General features: G+C 39.8%; 1 protein-coding gene across 3 annotated transcripts in view; it reads left to right on the top strand.

The window, feature by feature from the left end:
- The window catches only part of LOC109487154 (serine/arginine repetitive matrix protein 2-like), a 132,189-nt gene that overhangs the window by 35,492 nt on the left and 78,270 nt on the right, over positions 1-18,427 (top strand). For all 3 annotated transcript variants that reach the window (XM_019791124.1, XM_019791125.1, XM_019791127.1), the window contains 2 exons: positions 2,431-2,571; positions 3,962-4,104. In XM_019791124.1, coding sequence (XP_019646683.1) covers positions 2,476-2,571; positions 3,962-4,104 — 239 coding nt within the window. In that variant the 5' untranslated portion in view covers positions 2,431-2,475. The remainder of the gene's footprint in view (positions 1-2,430; positions 2,572-3,961; positions 4,105-18,427) is intronic.

Genomic DNA, 18,427 nt, shown 5'->3' with positions numbered 1-18,427 from the left:
CATGCCAAGTTCTGTTACTGTAGGCAACCTTACACATGGTAAAATTTCACAGAGGAATGGCCAGTCATATGTGATACTGAGATGTCATAAAGTCATATGGAAAGACTACACAAGAATGATGCAGTCTGTTGCATGCCAAATTCTGTTACTGTAGGTAACCTTACACATAGTAAAATCTCAAATTCTCACAGTTGAATGCCAAATCGTATGTGCAGACTGAGATGTCATAAAGTCAATCATTATGGAGAGACTGCACAAGAATGAGGCAGTCTGGTGCATGCCAAATTTGGTTACTGCAGGCAACTGTACACATAGTAAAATCTCACAGATGAATGCCCTATCGTATGTGCACTAGTGAGTGATTGAGTAGGCTACGATCTGGCACTACAAGCTGTTGTCATGAGGCGTAATACGGCCGAATACCCATGGCCTTTGCACTTGTGTGCTTGACCATGTGTCTGTGGTCAGCATGGTTCAAATCATTCGCATGACCTTTTCGTAAGCCCATGCACTGGTGCAGAGTCAGTGAAGCTAGAGTTTTGGTTACAGACCTGATGGTTAGGTACAAGTACCTTGTCATTTTTAAATTACAATGACAATGAACTTACATGTAATTGCACATTCACGCCCTGTATTGTTCAAATGCACTATAGGTAGGATAACTGAAGTATAAGGGTAGGACTAGGAGAGAAAATACTAGATTACTATCTTATCTTAAAAAATAATATGACAAGGAACCTTGTGGTTTCTGTTATAATGCTAAGCGGACCATTCTACGTTGTAATTGTATGTCTGTTGAAACGCACTTTGACTTTTCGTGCCGGCCGCATACTAGTATTCTGTAAGATGACCAAACATTGCAGTTATTCTATAGGACAAGTTCGTCACGTATGTGTGCATAATTACAGCATGAAAAGATGTTTATGACATAAAACTTGACATATCACAGTAAGAGATCTTCTCACCAAAGACATAGGTCAGAAGACTTCTCTGTTCAAGTTATCAACTTCCGAATAATAGATGATGTGAAACATTGCACTCTCCGGAAATTCATCCCTAAAGGAATCTCCATCAGATAGACAGATTTTATCACAAGTTCATCGATTTTGTTCCACTCCATGAGAAGCATCAGGGTGGTGCCCATCTCTATTTATGTAGCCCCTGGGCCACACAGTTGTGCAAGCACTACAGCAGGGGGGTAGTCTGCTTGAGGTGTTTAAAAACGATTTCTGATAGATGCAAAGAAAGCAGTCTGTACAATTTTAAAGTCTTTGGTATGACCTGGCTGGGGTTTGAACTCACGACCTCCAGGTTACAAAGCCAGCACTCTCACCGATTGAGGTATTGCACCAGCCATGGCACTAGCTCGTTTGTACAAAGAAGAAATGGCATGAATGTACATCTACATCTTGGAGTTGTATGCTAGGTGTACTTGTGAAATGAATCTTGATTATGGTGCTGCATTCCCAGCCGTAGAAATGTCTTTCAATGACACATACGATCAGTCTTCCTTTAGCGCGTTCCACTGCACCTTGCATCATGTAAGCTCCCTTAGCTTTCTTTCTGTTAGAGTACCGTGTGCTTTAGATGATGCTGCCAAATTGCAGGTTTGCAGATGACTACCTAGTGTGGAACAAAGATTGGTCAACATGTCTTTATCTTTTGGTACAGGACAAAATTTCCATCATGTAAGCTCCCTTAGCTTTCTTTCCATGTATCTGTAGAAAAGGTGCCAAATTGCAGGTGTACAGACAACCACCTAGTGACAATGAAAGATTGGTAAACTTGACTTTGTCTATTGCTACAATTCCTGAGTCTCCTTTGAGCTACCTTTTTCTGTCAGACTCAGAGTACCATGGAGCTGAAGATATTGCCAAATTGTAGGAAATACTAAGCAGACAACCTTATAACGTCGACATGAGATTGGTTAACTTGTCTTTATCTATTGCAACAGGACAGTTCCTGAGTTTCCTTTTAGCTCCCTTAGCTTTCTTTCCATTAGAGTACCTTGTATCTTGAGAGGATATTGTCAAATTGCAGGTGTGCAGACGACCACCTAGTGTTGAGGGAAAATTAGTAAACTTGTCTTTATCTTTTTCCTACAAGACGTACAGTTCCCGAGTTTCCTTTGAGCTCCCTTAGCTTTCTTTCCATGTACCATGTATCTTCTAGCCTGTCAGCCTTTATAGCTTCTGTCTGCTTCTCACAATTCGCCGGTAGCGGATCGTAGGGAGCGGACAAAAGCTATAAAGGCTGACACTTCAAAAGAAGACATTTCCAAATTGCAGGTGTTCAGACGACCACCTAGTGTGAATGAAAGATTCGTAAACTTGTCTCTATCTTGTCGCTACACTAATCACATGTGAAGGAACTGGAAAAAAAACAGTTGAACATGAACAAGACCCTTTTCTCTTTATCTTGTTGCTTAAGGACAGTTCCTGAGTCTCTCTGAGGACGCTCTGACCCGGCGGCGCGATGTACAACGGCATTGGATTGAACACCCCTCGTGGGAGCGGCACTAATGGGTACGTGACGCGGAACTGGGCGCACATCCGCGGCCGCAAGGAAAAGGTACGGCAATCCATGTCTACATGTATGTTTAATAGTGAACAATCACACACGCATACCTACATGTAATATGTATTTGTGTAGGGAAATCCTGAAAACTTCCGTGAATAGTTTCATCAGGTTGGTAAGTTACTGAGTAAGGACACTCTTTTTACACAGTCAACCAAGTCTTCTATTCAGCCGACATTTTGGTGACCGTCTGTCACCTTCCTCAGGATAGTTCTGACTGGTTCACATCACACTACAGCACATGTGTCGCTGCTATAGACGGTCACCAAAACATCGGCTGAATAAAAGACTTGGTTGTGTAAAAAGAGTCTCCTCACTTAATCCTGAAAACTGTCGACTTTGGGAGCGTGTCTAGGAAGACTAAGTATGTATTCCACAAGAAAAAGATACCGCAAACCATCTTCAGCGTACTGCCACAGCAGTGCCAAGAAAATGCCTTTGGAGGCTGAAAATATATGTACACTGTGTATATCCTTACCCCATAACCGGCGTTTGCGTGCCGTCAGATACAATTTACAACCAAACTGCTACAAATGTGCGTCTGTGGTAAGTGCAGGCAGCTAAAAGCCACCATCCCAATGTTCTGCCCAAGGACACAATCGCTCTTAAAAAGTTGAGAGCCGCCGCCGAGGCTTTCTTCCCAATTGTTGGAAATCCCTTGTCAGGGATGCGTCGGTGAGGTAATGCAGGCTTTAGGGAGCCGTCGTAGACAAATGGTCCAGCAGGTATGGCTTTGGGGCTGCTTAACCCTAAAGCTGGCGGCAGACGCAGTGTCTACGTCGTCCCTTTTGACATTTTACGGGCTGCTTTTTGCCATTTCATTTCTGAGACAAACTTACAGGAGAAGTTAGACGCCTGCAGAGGTATGTTGTATGGCTTCATTTCTCCCTCAAGTGAGATTTAAGTAAGACTTGTGGTTTAAAGGCAGCCTCAAGAGAAGAAGCGATAGTTCTAGTTCTGCAGGTACTATTTTTCTGAACCTACTATTTTGTTTGGCCAAAAAAGAGACTTTGCTATCAGGCAGTCATCCCTGCATTGCTCCCTCAAGTGAGATTGAAGTAAGAACTTTAAAGTAACAATGCAAAGCAAATGCATAATGTTTACCTTCAACTGGTCTTGCCCAACAAACTACTGCTCTGCTTATTCTTAATCAAAGCCAAATACATTCATATACAGTATATGGTGAGTAGCCTTGCCAACTCTGTTTTGCTACATAATGTAACCCAACATTGCAGGGTGTCTGCTACAGCACAAGTTACCATGGTGACAGACATCAGGTCCAGGTCATTGACTTTGTTTGGATTGGAAGAAGAACCAAGAAGGAACTGGGCAAAAACATTGTTTTTCTTCTGCAAAGATTAACATAATTTTTGTGATTCTTCAGGTGAACTACAAGACAGAAGAAGAGATGAAGAAGCTGGATGCTGCCATGAGCAAGAAGCCGAACCAGGAGATCCTGGACCACGAGAGGAAGAGGAAGGTGGAGCTGAAGTGCATGGAGATGCAGGAGCTGATGGAGGAACAGGGGTGAGTTCTCTCAGAGATTTTTTTACACTACTGGTGGGTTTAAAGTTAAAACTATAGCTTTTGACCAGTCACTCTGGTCTTTCTCAGTAGACAGACCCAGTGAGACTTGTCACATGGCTTCTCAGAATAAAGAGATTCTTTGTCACAACTAGGAATTTTTTTTAACATGAAAGTTCATCTGTGATGGTATGGTACATTATGACGAAAAGGCTAAAACTTTATGTTCCAACACTAAGTAAGTATGACCCACTGCTACAATCACGTGTTTCCAACATTCCATTCCTTGAACAAGGCCTTTTCGTCATAACCAGGAGGTTTATTCAGCCAACGTTTCAGTGACCGTGTGTCACCTTACTCAGGACAATTCTGACTCAGGTTTGCATTGCACAGCACAGCAGTTATAGATAACAGTTACCTACAATGCAGTCCCAAATGTACAGAAGTGTGATCGGTGAATTCTCTCATTTCCCCTGGGCGAAGCACATTGGACCCGCCGATTGTCTGGGGGTCATAGGGGTCAAGTTTGTTGCCACAGGCAGATTCTGTGCGGAGCCAAATTGTTGAAAATGGCGTGCCCCCAATTTAAAATGGTTCACTCACGGTGCGTGTCTAAAGCTATGCTGAAAATTTCAGATTGCTCAGTTGATAGCAACTATTTGATAGGATTCAATATTCTTTGTATTATACTTATAGTTCCATGTCATGTTTTGTGTAGTTATAGAGTTTGTCAAGTCCAGATATTCGTGGTATTTCTATGTTCCAAATTGTGAAAATGGCGAGCCCCCAATTTACAATGGTTCACTCACGGGGCGCAGCTAAAGCTATGCTGAAAATTTCAAATTGCTCAGTCGATAGCAACTATTTGATAGGATTCAATGCGTTCTTTCCAAAGGTTTTCTTGTATTGTTGTTTCACATCATGTCTTTTTTGGTCAAGTTTGTTGCCATTCTGTGCAGAGCCAAATTGTGAAAAATGGCGTGTCCCCAATTTACAATGGTTCACGCACGGGGCAAGTCTAAAGCTATGCTGAAAATTTCAAATTGCTCAGTCAATAGCAACTATTTGATAGGATTCAATGCGTTCTTTCGAAAGTTCACAACATGTTTTTTTTGTAGTTATACTATATAGACCTTGTCAACTAGATAGTTATGGTTTGGTCTTTCTAAAGGGTTTCTTGTGTTATTTTTCATGATTGTGATGTTTTTGGCATTGGTACTTGACTTTGTACACGTAGTAGGCATACATCTGATGATATTTCTATCAGAATCAGGTCTGAAAGCACAAATTCCCGCTTACATAATGATAGCCTTACCGCAGAAAAGTTTCACGTTGACAGCTCTATCACCCTGCTTCATACAAATCTTGATGCATGTATGTAGTTACAACAAAAATCCTCACAGAGCTCCATAATACACACTTATATATACCTATAACAGATATGAAAAAGAAGATATACTTATCTCGCCAGTGCATGCAGACCCCCCATAATTCAATAACACTGGGAACACCACAATACTTAACAGTATGAGACCGCCGTAGACACCCCCAACACAGCGCCAAGCATACATTATTTATGGCGAGACGGAGAAATCACAGGGTACATCAGTACCAGGTGCCGCGCAGTCTGCAAAACGAACCACTTTGCACAGGACGGCAACTCGCAACGATAAGGCATCGCTTGTCACTATCTGAGTATATTGCGCATACCTATAACTCTCTCTATCTTGCCAGTAGAGCCATATGCTTGTTAGAGTTACTAATAGCTGGTATCTTGAACTGTGATTTGTATCTTTAGACTGACATGGATATTTGGATGCGTTCATAAGCTATGAAGTGTAAGAGTAAGACACCTGTAACGGATAGTTAGTGTTTTAGATACTATCTAGGCATGAACAGAACATCTAGATAATAACAACAGTGTTACAAAGTGGAAGTGAAGCTTGTAAAGGTGTGTTTGCATTAGATAAAACAAATCTTTGCATTTAAAATCTTTAGACATGGATGTTTGGACATGTTCATAAGCTATGAAGTGTAAGACACCTGTAACAGATAGTTACATGTAGTATGGTAGATACTATCTAGGCAAGAACTGAACACCTACAGATTAGAATTACAGTGTTTCTGAGTGGAAGTGAAGCTGGAAAAGGTGTGTTTTTCATTTGAAACAAACCCTAGATTTCGCTCTTTTGTATGTCATAAAAGAGGTGCAGACAGTCATATAGGAAGTCAGCAGTTGAACTGTTTTTTTTTCTAGCTACTTATAACACATGTGTTAACAAATTCTGTTAGTTCATTAGTGGCGCTGAAGAAAAGTGGTTGATGTCACTCAAAACATCCGGAAATTCTCTCCGTAATTCATCCAGCAGTAGAGTTTAAATTTCCCGTGACTATTGTTTACCTGGATGCCTAACCTTCACCAACATAGTTTACTTTACAGTTTCATTGCCTTGTAGTCAAAAAAGTGCTTTGGGGAGAAGTAATTCACTCTCTTATCTCCTACAGTATAAAAAAATTGCCAGAGAAGTGGGGACCCCTGTCAAGAATCAATAATTACTGTCTCTCCAATGGACAGGACATTTGTCACTGCTTCCGTAAAAAGCACTCTGAAGTTCACTGCCTCTGGCACTTAACTTACTGTGGAGATGTTTTTAGCTTAGTAGGAGTGCTTCACAACATCTCAAGCTGGGAGATGGATGTGTGGCTTGAAGCAGTAAGATGTCTGTATCTGTCTCCTAAGATATTATTTCATCAGGTTGGTAGAATGTAGGATATAGCAGAGAGAAGCAGTACTCCAGTCTGAAGCTATGAGGAAGGTGTCTGATACATTTTAGCTGAGGAGTGCATCACACTATCTCAAGCTGGGAGTGAGCTGCTTGATGGATGTGTGGCTTGAAGCAGTAAGATTTCTGTATCTGTATCTCATAAGATAATTTCATCAGGTTGGCAGAACGTAGGACATAGCGCGAGAAGCAGTACTCCTGTCTGAAGCTCTGAGAATCCTGTCTGATAGACATTGAAATGAAAGCAGGGTAGGAAAAATTCCTGGTTGTGTATAAGAAAATCCCAATATCTTGCATCTGTATCAGTATAGCCGGTATAACTGCCCCTCGGCATAACGTACCAGCTTTGCAGTCACACGGCGCAGCTGGTGTATTACATCGAATGACACCTATCCTTTCTTTGAACATCTAACTCTGAACATTGTTTAAAGCTATCTAGTGATGATGCCCCTACTGTACTTCGGGGCAGCAAGTTCCACTCTTTGATACATGAAGATCTACTAGGAAAAAAAATGAGTTTTTGAACTCCTCAATCCTTGGTTGATTACTCTACTAAATCACACAACAAAGCTGGAGGTTGTGTTTTAAAGATAAGCCTTTGTGATTGATCCCTTCCAAGTGTTGTTGTTTAAATCATCATTTTGGAGCAGTGTTGAAATCTCAAAGAAAAGTCCCAACACCCCAGCAGCCATGCTGTGAAACACATTGCTGTGGTGCAGTGCTGTTAGGCTTAATTGCCTGTTCTAAACATCACAGCTTCCTCTGGACCAGCTGGTTCATACCTCCAGAAATTAAAAAGCCTGTATCCAGCCAAAAATACTTGATGTCGGGACAGAAGTCATCGCGGCCTCCAAAGCTGCTTCCTTTGAAGTACGGCCAAAGGCTGGTTTCATTGGCAGTTTGGTGACGCAAACAGAAGGCACCCCGAAACAACCCCGAAAGCTCTCCTTTGAATTCCTGAAAATGTCATATGGTGGGTTATTTATCATGATGGGGAAGCAAACTTGGCCTTTGTGTGCAGAAGACAGGCAATATATATTTCATAAAAGCCCGGAGGTTTTCTGCCAGAATGCATCGGACCTTTGTATAGATCCTCATCTTTGAACAAGGCTGTGATGGCTTGGTGGGATTATACAGATCTTCAGGCAGAAAAAATCACCAGTTTTACATGTTGTACATCTTCCTCTGGTGGAGATTTGCAAGGATTACCAGAGATTTGCAAGGATTACCAATGAAAATGGTAATGGATTGTGCATGTCAACGCTCATGCCAGCATGCTATAGCCATGGGTACTCTCCTTGGTGCTGAAATTGTTGCTGTTATGCTCAGATAGCAGTCACCATATATTTAGTCCATTACAAACAAGAATGATCAATTGCAAGCATTTTGATCTAATACTTGAGCTTTGGTTCGAATCCTGTTGGTATTTTCTTTCCCCTACAATTGTCTATGGTCCGTATCTATCCTACTTAAAGTAGCTGAATCAGAGTCGATGTTCTCACCACATCTGTAGTCCATTACAAACAAGAATGATGAATTACAAGCATTTCCTGGATCTAGTGCTTGAGCTCTGGTTAGAATCCTATTGGCATTTTCTTTCCCCTTCAATTATCTATGGTCCATACGTATCCTACTAAAAGTAGCTGAATCAAAGTCGATGTTCTCACCACATCTGTAGTACATTACAAACAAGAATGATGTATTGCAAGTATTTTGATCTAATACTTGAGCTCTGGTCAAAATCTTGTTGGCATTTTCTTTCCCCTGCAATTCTCTTTGGTCCGTATCTTTCCTACTCAAAGTAGCTGAATGAAAGTCGATGTTCCAGTGCCAGGGATTCAATTTGGAGTCACGCGCGGCCAGTGATTTGAGAGATCTGGGTCAGCAGTGAGTAAGAGGTCATTGACACCAGCAATGAATGTCAGGTAGCCATAATTTGCATAGATTTGCTTACAGCAAAGTCAAATCATCTTGTTTGATTTGATTTATTGAAATTTTAACAATACAGTACATGTGGGGCAGAGGCCAAGTGCTCCTGGTGTTATGTCCCTCACATAGAAACAAATGCAGGACAGACAGAATGCATTTCCTCTTGAGTTAAGTGAGGAAAGTCCTTTCCCAAGGGCACAGTATCAGTGGCATGTCAGGACTCAAACCCGCAACCTCTTGGTTCGGAGTCAAGCCCTCTGCTGTTATGCCGCACGACCCCACACAAGAGGTTGTTGACACCAGAAAAAATGTCAGCTAGGCATTATTTGTGTTGATTTGCTTACAACAAAATGAAATCATCTTGTTAGCCTGTTATTGCCAGTAGTAACTCTACAATGTTAGTCACCCCTGATACGATAATCTGAATAGAGTAGACTTTTTAGTCTATAGATTAAGCAGTTGGGTCATTGTAGACTAGTTAATCTTGTTCTACATGTGTAGTCACTTTTGTGTTCTAGTCACTTTTGTTGGCTTTTATCATAACACACATGTCACACACATGTGTGTTAGTGTCAAAAGGAATTGTTTATGGTAACTCCCTGCATGTACATTCATTCATATCACATTTTGTAAAGAGATTCAAATGGGCCTGAGGCTGTAAAACAATGACAGTCATGGTAAAATGAATCTGTAATGGGGGTAATTTTAGAACATAGATCCCTCGAGGGTTATTTGGCAAATCATGGAGGAAAACTAGAAAAAAAAGCCTGGAGAAGGGAACATGCTTGTAAAGAATTATGGTAGATAACAAAATGTGTACTAGAGAAGAAAAATATTGCGGCTGCAGTTAACAGGGTTGTTTTTGAAAGTTTGTTTTAATGCTCAGATATTGAAGTGAAGCATTTTTTATTCTCCCATTACCCATTCAAACATTAATTCTCCTTCATGGTACATTTATTCTTAAAAGTAAACGAGCTAAGAGCCATATTGAGCTTGGCTAATGGCCACTCCATGATCAGAACAAATGGCCAGCAGTCAGCATGACCCATTTCATCCCCATGGTTAAAATCTGGGGCAAATTCAGGCAGAAAGCAGCAGTTGAGATAACAGAAAAGTGAAACTTTATGTCTTTTTTACAGCTTTGATGATAATAAATTGGTATGTAAAATGAAATGACAACAACAAAAAGAACTGCTCCAACTGCTGACCTGTCCTAGAAAAAAAGTTGATGTTTTTACACAGCTCCCCTTTGCTCAGTGATTTTGTCAGTTGTGCCCAGAATAGCCACCCTGAATGTATGTTGCTGACTCCAAGACCATTCTCTTTACACACACAGGAGCTGCATGTAAAAAGTAGTTATAGTTTATACCTTTAATGTAAGAGTGATAGATGAAGTGGAACAAGTTTCTGTACATGATTCACAATAGCGTAGTTATTCTATTCCACGCATTGTATTAAGATTGATGTCTAGGCATATTGTGTGTATAAAAATGATACCCTGCTGACTTTGAAACACCCCTGACTATTTTGGGAATGTGTTCCAGGAACCAGAGCATGTAGACTAGAATGTTAGAGCTACCACCATAAAATGTAGCCTACAAGTATACTGTGATGAAAAAAAATCAAAGTCTTAGAATTTGATTTTTACAGCTTTGTTAATTTGAAACAGTGATTTTGCATGTTTTATGCCTTTGGAAATGTATTTTGGGGATTTCAGCACAAAAAGATATAGCTCTTAAAGTATGGTATGAAGTAGCCTTAGTTGAACCTTTGTCGCTGTTTTCACAATTATATTCCAATAATTATTACCTAAGCACTTCATTACTTATGTATTAGCATAAGAGGTGTTACCTGTCGCGACACAACCTCCTCTGGGACACATTCCCCTTCTTACCGAGACTGCCTCGGCAAGGAGAACATTTTGCATGACTCAATACAAGCTTTGAATACATATTAGTACCTGTTCAGACTCTACCATTACGTGGAGGTAAGCAGTCAGGTTAAAAAAACACAAGCCATGATTGCTTCAACATCCCTAGGCCTTGCCAAGGAGGGAAAAGGCTCAGTGTTAGCAACAAATCCTCAATAGAAAGATGTTGGCAAAGGCAAGATTAGGAAACAGCCAGATTTAGATTTATCAAGAGAACAATTACTTAATAAGCCTTCCTAGTATTTGATCCATTGCTGCGGTACCTAAATAAGCTTCCTGGATTTGTATAATGTTATACTTTAATTTCCCCAGCGGAAAGTTAGCAAAGCTCCCAATCCCATACAATATGCCGGGCGATATTTGTGGGCTGCCAGCAAATCCACAAAACACTATTCTGAGCCGCGCCGTGTTTGAAATAATTCCATTTATGCCTCCCCCCAGGACTTCAGGGGCGGGAGATACGGGAAGGGCTCCAACCCCTTATCAAATTTTCATCGCCTGCTGTTTTAAGTACATTTTTGCCCATAATGGCTGCCTATCTTGTGGAAGATCAGGCAAAGCTGCCATCACCCGGGCTGTGATTTGGATCCATTCCAGCTCAAAACAGCCACGATAGCTGACATAGCAATAACGTCTTATCTCTGCTGCAGAAAATGAAGCACACAACGTAGTGTAAGCCATTACTTATACTGCTTGGCAAATTTGGCGGTTATGTATTCCTCTTTAGACCTGGAAGGCTGGAAAAGTTGGAAAAGTGCCACTTTGCATCAGGTGTTTTTTCTTCTCCAGAGAGCAATGAACGCCATGAATATATAGCAATTTAGACATGTTTTAAAGAAGACTCAAGAAGAATGACTCAAGAATTATTTATTGATCTTAAGAAAAAGTATGTTAGTCCAGAAGAAGACAGTCACTGTTGTATTTCAGACTTTCAGACTATTTTTATAAATCCATGTGGCTGAATTAGAATTAATTGCATGGATGCACGGCTCTATACCAGAAACTTTGTCATGTATTTTCAAGTATGAAGGAACGGCTGCTGCATGTACATCTATTATTTATCGTCAGACTTTCTCCCTAGAGGTGAAATATTTTACACTCCAGTAATCCTAAATGCTTTATCTGGTTTACATTGGCCTTAGGTCTCATTTTGATAGATGGCGCCTGTTGTCGTGTTATATTCATGCCTCGGTAACAAAGGATTTGCATGTTAAGCTTTAAATCTAGCAATCATTTATGTCTTTGTGAGTTGACTTTGAGTATTGGGTTCCGAGACATACATTGTCATAACTTGAACGTCATTTATTGGAGTTTACGGTATACAGCCATTAATCTAAGGCGACATTTTTCAAATAATCGATATGTGACGTCGCCATATATATGGTCATATATCACGCGTGTCTGGAGTATATGATTGTACCACAATGAGGTAGGCCTAAATCATGACTGTGGTTTAGTTTTACAGTTTTACATAAACCACGGTTTGGTCACCTGTGCTGCCCTCTGAAGCAATAAACAGTGTTTTTCATATTGGATATTTCTGATACATGTAGTTGTGACATTTCTAAACCTGTGAGTGGGTTTACATTAATATATCTGTATCTACAACAGACATTATAATTGTATTTAGTATGAATTTACAGTTTTACGTAAACCACAGTTGGTTCACCTGTGCTGCCCTCTGGAGCAATAAACAGTGTTTTTGCAAGGATATCGGATATTTTTGATAGTTGTGACATTTCCAAGCCTGAGGCCATACCAATTTAATTTCTTGGTTAACAGATTTTTTTGGAAAAATAATTTAGCGGGCGGGCGAAAAAAAAAAATAAAAATAGGCCTAGGCATCCTATTATGGCACAAAATGGTACAATAGGAGCCATGAAGTCAACACATCAGGCTGGTCCAAAATGTAAACAATGAATTTTGACCTTTTAATGATACCGTTGCATTGAAAGATGGAATAACTGTATCAACTAGGATGAAAAGGACTGTTTTCAACTGTTCAGGGCAAAATATGAGCATTTTTCAGTTGATTCTGAATTTTTATTTTTATTTGCAAATCAGAAAAAAATGAAGCGGGCGAATCCGTTAACCAAGAAATTAAATTGGTGTGGCCTGAGAGTGGGATAACTTCTAACAGACATTGCAGTTAGAATGTAAAGTGTTGCAAATATGCTAATTATACATACTAATGAGGGACACTAGAATTGTGTTGAACACCTTTCCCATTTTTGCAGGTCTATGTCTTTGGATACGAATTGCTTTTACATGTAGCTTTGCACAATTTGCTAAATATATACCTTTTATGACAAAACCTCTGTATCTGTCATATAACAATCATTACTGAATAGATAATTATCACCACAAGACTGACATTTGCATGTATTGATTTCTCTATAGTCTTGTATTTAGAAATCTAGGAATTAGCATGCATAAGTAGCAGTTACTGTAATGATATACTAAACTGAAACTGTGGACTGTAAAAGACTATGCACTAATTGACAGTATTGCCTAGCATGCTAAGTGTTGCATTTCACATGCTGTGCAGAATTCAGGTTCACCAGATAGCTGGGGCTTTGCATATTCTTGACCTAGGTCACACATGAAAGCACCTTATACATAAAGCAGTGAGAGAATATGTATTGTGGACTAAAGGAATTAGTGGAAGCTGTGAAGCATATTTTACTGGCTCATAAAATGCTGACGAGACAAATATTACCACAAATACCTGTGGTACAGGTTTTTACTTCTAACTATGTACAATTCCTGGCAGTACATTTTTTATGTTATAAGTAGTAAAGCTACACATACTTTACAGTAAGAAAATTTAATCATACATGTATTTATATTGCACAGAATAAGACAATCAAATAGATGCTTGAGGATAAAACGGGGCTAAAGCCTATACAAATATTATTAGAAAGGAAACAGCATTATATGGATTATCATGTGTTATTTCAATATCACGTAAAACTAATCCTTGAAAATGAGGTAGGCTTAGCTAGATGGCATGTAATGCTTTTCTTATTACTTTGTGTGGTACTTATTTTTCTGCAATAGAGGAATATTCTGTGTAATATAAACATATTTGAATGTATGTCTTTTAGGTATACATGTACAAGGTGTGTTTGGTATATACAGCATTAGTTAAAGCACATAAGAAATTACAATTTTACAATCCACATAATTTGCATCTTGTAGTGTGTAACCAGTTCTATGATGCAGCAGGTTTAAGAATTTTATTGACATACATCCTAAATACCCTGGATTTTCCCAAATCTGATTATCATGCACAGATTTTAATGTAAGATAAGAATCAGGATTTTACAGCATTCGCGTATCATAATTCTTCATATATAATCAGTAGAATTTATCTCTGTGACGCCTAGAGATAAAGGTGTTTTGAAACAGGAATAACTTTTATCAGTATGGGTTGCCATAGCTGATAATGCCTTGGCCATATCCTGTGGACTGTGGCTGTTCAATGTTAACATTGTCACCGCCGATCTATAGCATGGCCAATGCAAATGTCATGAGTGTGAAGAAGCCTATAACAAGGCATGTTAACACTTGGCCTTGGTGCTGAAATCGTTGTTGCACTACAGATAAGGTAAAAGCATCGGAAAAGACCTGGTACAATATAGTACGGCTTTTTCAGTCTAGGATTAAGGAAACAAGTAGGAAAAATGCATTTCCCCCACCATTTTCTTGTCAGTAGAAATAACCAAGAAGAAAGTCCTTATTGTACTTTGTTTCTCCTTGATAGTCTTTCTCCAACTTAATTTTTAATAACAGCCTTTGCAACTTTTTTTCAACAAAACTTTTGTGAGATGAAGAAGATTTGGCATTGTTACATCTTCAACTTAACTCTTTGTGCGTGTTTACTTTAATAGTTTATTGAGGCACCAGCAAATGAGAATTGCACTAGAGAAACAGTGTTCTGCAAACCACACACACTGCTATTTTTTTCACACACTACTAACATGATAATGTATTCTTCTAAGTAAGTCTTTCAACCTTGGCTGAAAACCACACATTTTGTTAGCAACACCATAATGCATTCTTCTAAGTTAGTCTTTCAACCATTGCTGAAAACCACACATACCACTAACAACACGTTAAAATGCATTCTGTCTAAGTTAGTGTTTCAACCTCCACCAAAAGTTTTATGCCCCCATCTGTACAACACGTCTGCTGGAACGTCTGACTAGTTTGTGACTGTGTGTGACAGATGGGGATGCCAGGCAAAGATTAGATCTTGTGAAGGGTGCTTACCATCCCGCCTGTCTGCGTAAGTCTGTCTACGATTGATCCTTGTCATCTATAACACCCTTGCTACGACCTTCTGTCCTCTCCCTTATCATCTTATCGACATAGATGGATCATGGATGAAGTGTGGCTAATCTGGGTGGCCATCTTTTTTATGCAACTTCAATATTCTCTATCATCTTCTGTTTCTGCACACTCTGTGCATGTAGATCACCCATTATATCTGAAGTTATCTTTTTGCATTGTGATGTATGATGAATATTCCAAAAAACAGTTACTTAAGCAGCTGGATATGATTTTGGAAACCATAGATGGATCATGGATGAACTGTGGCTAATCTAGGCGGCCATCTTTTCTACGCAACTTTGATATCCTCTATCATCTTCTCTTTCTGCGCATACTGCATGTAGATCACACATTATATCTGAAGAAATCTTTTTGCATTGTGAATATTGGATGATGAATATTGTTACATCTGGATGGGTTTTGAAAAAAGTGTCAGCTGTTTTAAGAAGAGTTTTGAAGTAAAGTTTCAACTACAGATTTCGTTAGTCCTGAGACAAAAAGGAGAGGATGCTACTTGAAATGTCTGACAGTTTTCAAAACCTATCCAGTTGCTTGTGTAACAATTTATAGATGTCTAACCTTCATCGACGTGTTTTCATAGTTGATCTTCTACTGTGGTTTGCAACTGAGAATATTCAGGTCGTTCACCTTTTATAACAGTTTTTGTATAGAGTATTGTAAAAGTTCTATTTTGACTCGTACAAAACCTTTTACTTGGCTCTTAAAGTCGTTAACCTCTGGTAAGTTACTACATGTACGTACATTTATGCACAGTCTGTCCTCGATTTACAACGTTCACACGTAAAAAAAAGCACCTCAGGTCTGCTACCCATAAAACTGTCCACCATTGTAAACAACACAGATTGATGGCTGAGCAATTCCTGCCACGACTCGTAACGCGATCATTTCTCACGTCACGCCAATGAAGTCTGTGACGGCGGCCATGCATCTTTACGTGACCCGAAGGTCAACTCAAGGTCATCTGTTGCAGATGAGATCAGCTGAAATCACGAGTGCTGGGCTGTGTGGCGCTCAACTGGTGCAAGGAGGCTATCAGTCGATGTGTTTTTTTTTTCTACAAGTAATGTTACGGTCCATGAATTTGGATCATCAGTTTGTAGTCCCAGGGCTCGAAAGACACTGTACTGGTGCAGGTTACATTGAAATTTACCTGCACCAGACAAATTTTACCTGCACCACTCAGATTTTGGGAAGTATGGATCAGGCTAAAACCTGTGCAAAAGCTATTGCCATTAATGGCATTATTTTGATCGTACTTCATATGTGGTAACAATTGATTCAGCCAATTAAAGTCCACATACACCCACATGTAGAAATCAAGTACATGGACCAGTGCAGGTTAGGTGCTAGGCTAAGGCCTGCACAGCACCATTTTTACCTTCAAAAAGGTATTGTACCCAGTATTTTGAGCCCTCCGTCTAGAGGACAAAATGCATTGAAAATCAAAGCATTAAAGTAGTGGTGGTGAGGTAGAACATTGAGAGATGATAGGTGGAACCTCATGAAAGAGAAGGTGCTATCTGTTTGCACCAAATCCGTTTGTAAGATTTAATGTCAACGTTAAGATGCAGCAGTCTACCAGGGTGCTAAATGATGGTCCTAGATTTGTGTGCTATGCGTCAGGCACAATATTTCTTTCATCTAACAATACTATGAAATATAGTTATACCAGTCCTGAAAGACAGCCAACTGTATAATTGAATAAGAGCGATTGAGCTCAGTTCTAAGGGTGCGCAAATCATATTTTTCCCTTTGACATCAGAATAGGCGCTGAAAGCTAAACTGCTCATTAGAAATCACCCCCACATCTGGAAGGATTTTTGCTATTCCATTTAGGTCCTCAATGCCAACACTCCTTGCATTGAACATCCATCCCTCAGGCATTTGCTGACATCCTTCTGTTGTGTTAAGGTCCGTAATTGGCAGCCTTTTTGCCCTAGAGTGCTTTGATCAATTACCTCATTTTTGGAGAAGAACATGGAGTCACTGAACTTGTATTGTAATTCTTGTCTTGCAGGCAAAGCCTGAGGTGTGTTTTGTGTAGCTAAAAGTAATTCATCATTCTCACTGAGATGGTGTATGAATTTTTAGCACTTCACGTCGAATTCCAGTCATGATCATTGTTAGTTTGCAAGGAGGTCGTTCATTAGACAGTCTCCCTTGTGATTGTTGCTGAAACTTTGCCTGCAAACTTGGGGCTTGTGTCAGTCTTCCTGGGAGTTATATCTGGCAGAGATGACATGATAGTTCACCTCCCCAGAGTTACTAGGCGGGTTTTTGGCAGTGAATTTAGGATGGGCGTCAGTATGTTGATGGATTACCTCAGTCTCTATTCCATCTTTTAACACCTCTGTTCCAGTTTTTAGTGCCAGGCCATGGGATAACATGTGATAGTTATGTAAGAGTCCTGTCAGTATTTGAAGTGGTGAGACCTTTTTTACATAACCTTCTAGCACTAGAGCGTTTGTTACATACCACTGCGATGTGTCAAATCTTTCAGCCAGCGAGTGTTATATATAGGTTCATGCCCTTTAGCCAAGCCTGTTGCTGGAAAGTGTCCTTAATGTTGTAGTTGAGTGTTGGGAGCTTCTATCTTCTATTATGTACTTCGTGACTAAAAGGGGTGAAAATCCTCAAATGCATTCAACCTAGAGTCTGTGGGCATTGAATGGAGAGTGCTCTACTCATAATGCTGGGGAGAAGCCATATCTTCTCTATCTCTCACTGTCTGCTGTAGCACTGAGCAGAATGACCAAAATACTTTTAAGGATTGTATGCCACAAGAATAGAACATGCTATCACAAAAAAAGTTACTGAAATCGTATCTTCTCGTGAAATTTTAGAGCGCTGCTATCATGTGTAGCACTGAGCAGAATGATCAAACTGCCTTTATGGAATGTGTGCCACAAGAATAGAAAATGCTATCACCAAAAAAAAAGTTATATAGTATAGAGGTCGATTCATTCCTCAAGCTACATGTACATGTAACTGACATCTCGCAAACGCAGTCATCCCTCAGTAAGACATCTGGAGCCACATAGTTCCAGTTAAGAATTTTTATTCAGCCTGCCAATCATTGCTTTTATGGAATGTATGTCACGAGAATAGAAAAATTATGCTATCAACAAAAAAAAGTTAGTTACTGAAAAAAGAGCAGCTTCTGACAATGTAGAATGACAGTGAAAGAGCGTTGAGATTAAACAAAATGACATTGCAAGTGAAGGCACCTACATGTAGAATTGTTCCTAGCCCATCCCTAAGTCAAGCCCATCCCTTACCTACATGAAAAACATCTCTTCATTGTTGTAACCATTGTTCGTTGATGAAT

Source organism: Branchiostoma belcheri, unplaced genomic scaffold (genome assembly GCF_001625305.1).
Source record: "Branchiostoma belcheri isolate BF01 breed outbred unplaced genomic scaffold, Haploidv18h27 scaffold86, whole genome shotgun sequence".
NCBI classification, from domain to species: Eukaryota; Metazoa; Chordata; class Leptocardii; order Amphioxiformes; family Branchiostomatidae; genus Branchiostoma; species Branchiostoma belcheri.
This window is presented reverse-complemented; position numbering and strand designations above follow the sequence as displayed.